Source organism: Tenebrio molitor, chromosome 1, assembly GCF_963966145.1.
Source record: "Tenebrio molitor chromosome 1, icTenMoli1.1, whole genome shotgun sequence".
Taxonomy (NCBI): domain Eukaryota; kingdom Metazoa; phylum Arthropoda; class Insecta; order Coleoptera; family Tenebrionidae; genus Tenebrio; species Tenebrio molitor.
Genome location: NC_091046.1, coordinates 18,131,379 through 18,140,598, shown reverse-complemented (window position 1 = coordinate 18,140,598; position 9,220 = coordinate 18,131,379). Strand labels below are relative to the sequence as shown.

Genomic DNA, 9,220 nt, shown 5'->3' with positions numbered 1-9,220 from the left:
TTCCTTTTTACGGCGCTTATGAGAAATTTGACACTGACAATACATTTTTGTGACATTTCTCAGTCTTTTGTTTCCGCCACCAAATATAAAAATATCTCTAGCATATTTACATCCTACAAAAAGTTACCTAGTTCTGGATTATCCGAGTTTTCATTATCTGAGGTAAGGTTCAGCTCACGTTACCTCGGATAATCGAGACTCTTCTGTAATAACAAGTATTTAAATTTGTTTTTACCAGTGTATAAATGCAACATTATAGACGTGCATAACACGGAATTATTTTGCAGGTTCAAACTGTGGGCTTTGTCTTGCGGACGCAGGGACTTAATAAATAAACCTAACATTTATCATCGAAATTACCAACTGTGTGCATGTCATTTTGAAAACAAAATGTTTTCCAATCCGCAAAAATCGAGACTTGTATTTGATGCATTGCCCACAAACCGGTTACGAGGTAAATTTGGAACCAAAGTAAAAGAGCGTTAATCAACCTAATGATAAACGTTTATAACTTGTAGGTACAATTAGAAGTCCTTATAGTTCAACACCACCACACCGCTTTACATCTCAACGCGAAGTATCGCCAAAACCTTCTACATCTCAACGCGAAGTATCGCCACAGCCCTCTTCATCTGAACGCAAAGTATCGCCGCAGCCCTCTTCATCTGAACGCGAAGTATCACCGCAGCCCTCTACATCTCAACGCGAAGTATCGCCACGTCCCTCCACATCTCTAGGCGAAGTAACACCACGGCCATCCACATCACGTTACTACGCGACTGTTGGTGGAGTTTCCTTGCCGATGGGAACCAGCGTCAGCACACAGACAGGGTTGACGTTGTCATCCAGTACTCCCAGAAAACAAGCTCTCCGGCGCCAGCTAAGAAGAGAAAGAGAAACATCAGGTGAGGAGGAAGATGGTGATGTCGCAAAATTTTGCTTATTATGTGATAAGTTGTTACCACAAAACTTAGCGGGAATTGTAAAAATGCAAGTAATTAATAAGAACGCCCCCACGTTCCGGAGATATTCCAGGGAGTATAAGCAATTCGCAATTACCTTGTTTTTTCTGTCACCGATGGCGTATCGTTTTTTAAGAACCACGTTTTTATTGCCAACGGTTCGTACCTTGCAGCGAATGACTGAGAAAATTCAAATCAACCCTGGACTGAGTCGAGTGGTTTTTGACATATTAAAAATTAAATCCAAGAGTCTAGGTGACGAGGGAAAAGATTGTGTCCTATGTGCAGATGAGATGAATATAAAAGGACATCTATTCTATGACATTGGAGCAGATGAAATTGTAGGTTTCCAACAGCTTGGTGCGTCTAAAGACTATTTGCCGGCCAATAATGTACTGGCAATAATGGCTCGAGGCATATTTGAAAATTGGAAACAGCCTTTGGCGTATGTTTTTTTAAATACTTCATGTAACGTAGAGCAACTCAAAATTTTGTTATTTGAGGTAATTGATAATTTACGCAGTCTTGGTTTTCGAGTTCGAGGCTTCATATCTGACGTGGGGTCTAATTTTGTAAGTTTATCCAAACTTCTAAATGTAACAATAGATGCACCATTTTTTTACACGGACGTCCTCGAACAAACGATGAAAATCTATTATTTTTTCGATATATGCCACTTACTTAAAGCATTGCGAAATAATTTTTTAAAATATCTTTTCATTTTAGAATGCGGCCAAATTATAGATGCAAATTACTTGCATCAGTTTTTTGAAAGGGATCAAGGTCGAAATTTACGCCTTGCGCCAAAGTTAACAAGAGTTCATTTACATCCTGGTGCTTTTGACAAAATGAAAGTAAAATTAGCAGCACAACTATTCAGTAACCAAGTGGCTACCGGCATGGAAACGGAATTGTCAACGAATTTATTGCCAGCATCGGCATTTCCAACAATAGATTTCATTTCCAATATTAACAGTTTGTTCGATATTTTAAATTCCACGGGCAACATAGACACAGACGAAAGAAATTATAAAAACAAGGGAGCCGATTACCAAATTCAACATTTACAAAAGATGTTAAATTTGTTTGCAACCGTTAAAGTAGAAGATAGATCGGGAAAAGATGTGACACAAAGAATTAAATCATTACACTGCTGGCAACTTACCATCAAAAACATGACATCGTTGCACCAGGATGTAAATGAACCTCTTATTACACGTCGATTAAATCAAGACTTTGTCGAAAATTTTTTTGGGACAGTTCGTAAACAAAGTGGGAATTGTTACAACCCCACACCTATTCAATTTAAGAGAGCATTTAAAAAATTATTTTGCATGAAATATTTATAACACAACCCACAAGGGAACTGTGACAATGATTTGGCTTCTGTGCTAAGCGCTATTGAAAATATGCCGCATTTAGCTCAAACAAAAACTATTGCCCAAATTGTTAACAGAGCACAACTTCCACAACAACCTTTAGAAATCGATTCGACTGATTATCGTAATATAGAAATTGGCGAACAAAATGTTCTGCGCTATATATGCGGGTACTTAATTTAAAACACACGTGTCAAATATGTCTGGATTATGCCAACGCTTGTGGTGAACTATCGGAAGATACCCTATTATGTAATTTTAGGGCATACAATACCGCCACAACTTTTGGCAATTTAAAAATGCCACATGAGCATTTTGCTTTTTATGTAGCGCAGTTGGAAAATAAATTTTCAAGTAATGCATTTAAGAACAATTCTATACAGGACAGGGTCGGTTCCAAAATTAAAGATGAGCTTTCTACAGTTGTTTTTGAACATCCATGCACTGACTTTCCATCTAACTATTTGCTAGCTTTATTTACGAGAATGCGAATTTTCTATACCTTAAAATATCATAATAAAGAGACTAATAAAAAACCTATAAAGCAACGAAGATTGATAATTTTTTCAAATTTATAATTTAACATTTAAATTATTATTATTATTACGCAAAATAGAAGCTGAGACCGAAGTCTATTTAGCTCCCAGATCAAAACGGAAAAGTAAATAACTATTTCGATTTCAATTGATCGCATCTGCTTCGTCATCGAAAGTGTGCATCAAGTTTGTTTTTAAGGCTCGCGTTTACCTGAAAGAAATTTCGAACTTGATGTACAATGGGTCCTCTATTTACAAATTTATATTTTGGTCAAACGGGTCAAACAAACCGAGAGACGCAGGTACCTTGAATTAGTCACAGACGCTCTGTAGGGGGTAGAGGATTACGATCCTGTCCTGTTCCGTACCTAAATACGGAGATAAAATTTTGTGTTGGAAAGACAAGTCCTACAATGCCAAATCTGAATTGGCTGCACTGCAAACTGTTGTTTCATTCCATTTTATTATTTATTAGCTGACCCGACAGACGTCTTGTCCAATCCAAATTTCAGTAAATTAGTTTGTGATGATGATTTATTTTCTTCCATTAAATTTGAAATAACAATGAATCTCAAGGTGTTTTATTTACATTTCGATTGCAAGATCGATGTTCAAGTGAACAATCCGATAGCGAAATAAATTGGTATAGAAATAAAATAATTACATTTGTTGGACAGATCGCGAAACAACAGAAAAGTAAAAACGGATGTAATTTTAATTTAGGCTGGAATGCGTTTTTCCAGATTTTTCTCCAAATTTTCCAAAAACATTTTTTCAATTGAGTTATTTCCATCCCGGGAACAAACCGAACAAAAAAAAATCAATTAAATATGTCGTCAGTTATGATCGAGAGTGCATACAAAAATTATAATTTTTGAAGTTTGCCCTAATTTTCCGACTTCCCTTTGTAATTCTCCCGATTTTTTTTTAACAAAAGGAACATTAAATTTTAAAAAATTAAAAATATTTAGCTAAGAATTTGTTTTAGTATTTTTTTGTATGTACATAATATACCTACAATTTGATCGTATAGGACATTTTTCTGACTTTGAAAGTCCGACTAATAAAACTATAATATTCACCAAATACAGGGTGCAGCATTGTGTAGTTGTATTTTCCCAAAGTATTACGATTAAATCTGCATTTACTCCCTGCAGATGAGGGAATGAATATTAGTTCGGAGTTTCTACCTGATTTGTCAAGAATTATGAATGAGACAAAAATGACCCTTATGGTAAAATATTTTTAAGGTAAAATTACAATGAAACGGTTGGTTTCATCTTGTGTCCCTTCGGTGAATAATTGAATATTATCGGTTTATTAGTGAAAAAAATTTGCTATAGATAAAGTATAGGATTATATTCTGTACTCGCAAGTAACGATTTTTATTCTTTACTTATTCTGTACTTGCTCATGTAATAGTAATAGTATACTATTATTTAATACTAGAAGTCTGTTCTGTATCATAATTTTATTGCAAAAATAAAAAATCATATTATGTATTTTGTGAAAATCGCATCATCTTTTTTCCTGCGGTAATGGCCATTGCTATTGTTTTTTACAATGAGTATTTCCTTCATGTGTTTAGCAACCAATTGCGTGACAAATATTGACCAATCAAAACGAGAAAACAAAAAATAACCCGATAAAATTTCTCTAAAATGCACATGTGCAATAATCTGATAAAAAATGCCGGTACCTGATTTTTTTTTTATTTAATTATTTTGAATAAAAAGGATTCGAAATAATGCGTTTGTTTTCATTCTATTCAGGAAATAATCAGCCGTATACCCCCCGTGCAAAATTTTAATATCGGCAATTTTTTTGCTAATGAACTCAAACATCCATAAATTATTCGGTCAGAAGACCAATTATTATCAAATAAAAGCCCTCGACTTCGTCTCGTGCTCTTATTTGCTAATAATTGGTCTTCTGACCTCATTTATGGATGTTTTCGTTCATTAGCAAAAAAATTTCCGATAAAAAATTTTGCACTTGGGATATAATATGTGATTATTTCATTCATCATCATTTTCGACCAATCGTAAGGCTTTATTTTTTGAATTACAGCGATAATTTTTCGATAATTTTTTATTGTCCTTCAAATGTTTTTTTTTTTAATTTTTAAGACAACGGCGAATACTAGTGTCACATTTTTTATTTTTATATCAAATGTCAACATGAGTCGTCAACTTCTGACGAGCAACTTGCAACCATTTTAAAAAATGACATTCGTGGTTGCTAATCAACTTTCGTATTACAATTCGATCATTTCGAAGCACTCAAGTGAATATTTTTCGACTTTTGCACTTTTCAATGTCAGATTTGATTTGTATAAATAAAACAGTCTCTGATACTGTTATAACTAACCTACCGGACTCAAATGGATAATGTAATCGAACATCTACCGGACAGTATAAAATAAAATATTTTAAATCGTTAATTTTGACATGAAATAAAGGAAAAAATTGTGCTTATTTCATGGTGTATTATTACTGGAAATTATTATTGCACGTAAAAAAAAAGGATAGAGATTTGCATAATATTAAAATGGGTGATATGCCGATGTAATTTGTACCCTTCTATAGTTCCCTTTCCGTAAGCTGTTAGCTCAGGTAGCATGTAGGGTTGGTTGTCTACAACGTAAAATTTTAACGTTGAAAAATGACTTCATTTTTTTCGTTTTTTTCAACTAGTATTCAAGTAGGAAACACCACTTTTCGTCTGCGTCACATTCACAACAATATCTAGTGAATGACGTGAGATATTTTCGATATCTCTTTTCATTTTGCCTACACAGCTTCCAAGCAGAGCATTTTATTTGTGGTTTTTCAACAAATTTGTCAAAACAAAATTATATTTTTCTCTTCATAGTTCACTAATAGAAATGTTCATAATTTATGTAGTAAAGAGAGAAAACGTTCATCTCGTACTGTTTTCTCAAAAAACGTGATCGAAAATCCACTTTTTCGACCGTTTCAAACTCAGGTAAACGCGAGCCTTAAAGATGTTGGGGTTGGATGACTATGTATAAATATTAGCTAGTACATACTTCTATGAAAAGTCAGTGTAGTCATGTTGAAAATGTTCATTACAATTTAGGTATACATTTGGAATAATTTTGCAATGTTTAACACATTTAAAAAATATATTTTCTTTAATCTTTTGGTAGATATCATTATAATTTGAATGTCCAGGCCCATTCATACTAGAGTGAGTCCTATTTTAATGTGACTGACACATTTGCAAACGCACCTTGGATTTGTTGTTACAGTAGCATGACTTTCTCTTCTCTTAGATAATATGGGGGCCAATGCTGTTGGCAGTACTTTTTTTCAATTTCCATAATTATGTATAATTGTATTATGAATAGGATATTTTAATCATAATTTTCATTCATAATTGAACCACAACCTATTTCATCTGCTATCAATGTCATAGTATGTTACTTACTTTCTTTGGAGTGGGCAATATAAAAACTTGAAAACTGCCACTGTCTAACCATTGGTGATGGCAAGTTATTCTGTTCTATCTTATTGAAAGATCTGTAATAGTTCTTACTGAATCATTGAAATAGCACACTGTACTCCATCCAGAGATTTGGAATTCCATTGCTTCATTTCAATTCACATTGACTTTCCTAAAAGAACAAAAAAATAAATAAAGAATGCATTTGTTGCATTACTTTGCTTACTTATACTTTATATAAAACATATTTCTAGTTATCATTTTGACTATTCTTTGTTTTGTTGAATTTTCTAATTAATTTAAGCATGCCTTGCATGGTGACTCAGAAATTATCAAGTTCCCTCCTTGTTACACTACCTGTAATTGACCTAGTAATTAACGATTGTGAATAAACCATCTTACAGTAATCTTGTATGTTTCTGATAGGTTTATTTTATTAAGGCTCTCTGGTCATGCTATTACAGTGATCGTGGCAATAACGTTATAGCTGAAATAAAAGATAATTTTGTATTAATTATGTAATTCACAAAGATTGAATCAAGGTGTATGCAATGAATATATTGTACAGTTTAATAAATTTTTTACGCACCTGCATTATACATTTTTCTTTTTTATATCCTGAGATGCAAAAATTTCCATTTTTTACACAATACACAAAAACATTATCCCAGTGGCACTACAAAATTTTCCGTAAAGAAAAAGAAACAACTTTTAATGCTTGGTTATGTTGTTCACATGTTGTTTTCTTAAATGTCAGAAAACAAACAGAAAGTTCTAGTGGAATTTACATTTATTAATCAGAGAATTCATAGTGATTCAGGGCTACCACCACAAATTTTAAACCATTTTCAAGGACTTTACTACCCAAACCGTCATTTAGTCGTGTTCATAACGACCCAATGCTTTTCTTATGGACCTGTCATTTAGTGTCGCTACTGGTTATACTGTGGTTGAAGGTTCATTTCTAGGGATTTATTTTCTATGATTATCATCTCGTATATTTTCATTTTCCTAGTACATAACCTAACATTTTGGGAAATTATTCGCTGATTGTTTTTTTAACTCGGAAATATTTTCAGAATATATTAAAAGAATGCCTTACAAATACATAGGACGACGAACAGATTTTAGAGGAAAGACGCTATGGGAAATTGTTGGAAATCTCAAAAATTTTGGTATTGGACGTATAGTAGTAAGAAGTAGATTTGAAAGATATCAAGAACCGAGTTACCTTAAAATAGTTAAGGTTGAACCACTGCCATGTCCAGAAGTGCAAAATATGGATGTAAGTATGCATGCTGATGTACAGGCAATTATTGTTTGAGATAATTTTAGAATCAAAGAAAAGTGCGTGTTTTGGTTGAGAAAACATTTCGAGGAAAAACTTTTCCAAACCCAATCACAATTGAATCGGCCAGCTACAAAACAGACTACCGACTATTATCAACAGATGAAGAAAAGGCTTATTGTAAAATGGTGGAATTAAAATCAGAATTACCTATATATCCTAAAACAATGGATTTTCCTCCATTGCTAAAGGAATTATTGATTAAAGAGAAAAAAGCTAAGGGTGAAGTATTAGAAGAACTGAAATTGGATGTTGTTTATCAAAAGAAAAACAATGGTACTTATAGAATTGCCAATGAAGGTGAAGAACCTACTATATCATTTAATGTGAATCCTGAAAAATTACCAGATATAAGTTTATACAAAAATATTAAATTTTCAACAGAACACTAGCTATGATTAACTGTAAATATATTTGATATAATAATAAAGTATCTTATATCCACCCAATATTAGAAATTTCAGTCCATTTTTCTTTTCTTTCTGGATGTTGTGGGTTCATATTCCAAAGGTATTCTGAAATGTAGTTGAGACTGTTTAAGTATGTGTCACCTTCCTAAAAGAAATAGAAGATGTAGTGAAAGGTAGATAAATATATATTTTTGTGTTGTTACAGTAAAGATCTGGTTTTCCTGATCTTTAACTTTTTTTAGCATTTTTATTAAGGCAGAATTAAGGACTGGAAATACTGTTTCATTTAAATATTCAATGATAGGATCTGTAATTTACATATTTTTAGAACAAATAGAATATGTACTAATTAAAGTAATACGTGGAGGTGCCTCTAATTCTTGCAGTTTAGACTGTTTATATTCTTCTACTTCCTTTCTTATATCTTCATTTTCTTTAATCAGTTCATTCCACAACTCTCTGTGTGATTGTTTAGGTATATCTGGAGCAGCCAAATTGTCAGGTGGTAAAAGTTCATGTTCCAAATTTATCAGTTGAGCTTCATTTGTATTTTCCATATGGAATTATTTAGTAAGATGTTTGTAAAAGTTATAACAGTTTCCAAGGTGACAATTTTAATCAACCCTTCAGGTTTATAATCTGAGGCACCTATCTTTTCACGATAATTGTGTATCCTTAACTTATTTGAAAATAGCGGTAACAGAACCATCTGCCACAACGCTTGCGGAGTATATTTTTTTATCTCTTTCGGTTTAAAAAAAATATCTACAAGATTTAACAGTTTAGAAAATATCGAGCGATCAAATTAATTTGTAATCGAGTCATCCATGGATATGAATCCGTATGTCTTTTGCAATTAATATGTCTAGATCTAACCTGTGTTTTAAGCTGTGTTGATTGGACCGTGGAGTTCGGGTAACGACATACGATTTCGGATTCATGGATAACTCGATTACAAATTAATTTGATCGCTCTTTAGTAGTTTATTTAACGAGTTCGTAAGTAAATTGGGTTTCTTTTGGCATGAATGGGCCAGTTTAATAGTATATTAAAGAACAAGCTGTACAAGGGTTGATTTGGCGCACGAGTCCCAGGTGTAGAAAACGAGCCGTAGGGA

At 33.0% G+C, this 9,220-nt stretch overlaps 1 protein-coding gene and 2 long non-coding RNA genes across 3 annotated transcripts; 1 reads left to right on the top strand and 2 right to left on the bottom strand.

Annotated features, from left to right (window-relative positions):
* Nucleotides 1-486: 486 nt before the first annotated feature.
* On the bottom strand, nt 487-7,257 carry LOC138124968 (uncharacterized). The gene is made up of 4 exons (XR_011157316.1): nt 6,935-7,257; nt 6,572-6,832; nt 6,331-6,517; nt 487-880 (listed from the first exon to the last, which is right to left on the bottom strand). It is a non-coding gene; the product is annotated as an uncharacterized lncRNA (long non-coding RNA).
* Nucleotides 7,258-7,341: 84 nt separating this feature from the next.
* On the top strand, nt 7,342-8,142 carry mRpS34 (mitochondrial ribosomal protein S34). The gene is made up of 2 exons (XM_069040157.1): nt 7,342-7,630; nt 7,681-8,142. Exons 1-2 carry the CDS (start codon nt 7,439-7,441, stop codon nt 8,083-8,085), a joined length of 597 nt encoding a protein of 198 aa, XP_068896258.1. The 5' UTR covers nt 7,342-7,438; the 3' UTR covers nt 8,086-8,142.
* Nucleotides 8,087-9,049, bottom strand: LOC138124960 (uncharacterized). The gene is made up of 3 exons (XR_011157314.1): nt 8,465-9,049; nt 8,307-8,410; nt 8,087-8,248 (listed from the first exon to the last, which is right to left on the bottom strand). It is a non-coding gene; the product is annotated as an uncharacterized lncRNA (long non-coding RNA).
* Nucleotides 9,050-9,220: the final 171 nt, after the last annotated feature.

Coding starts and splice junctions, on each gene's coding strand:
- mRpS34 (XM_069040157.1), top strand. CDS start 7,439: ATGCCTTACAAATACATAGGACGACGAACAGATTTTAGAGGAAAGACG. Junction 7,631..7,680: donor CAGAAGTGCAAAATATGGAT/GTAAGTATGCAT, acceptor AGATAATTTTAG/AATCAAAGAAAAGTGCGTGT.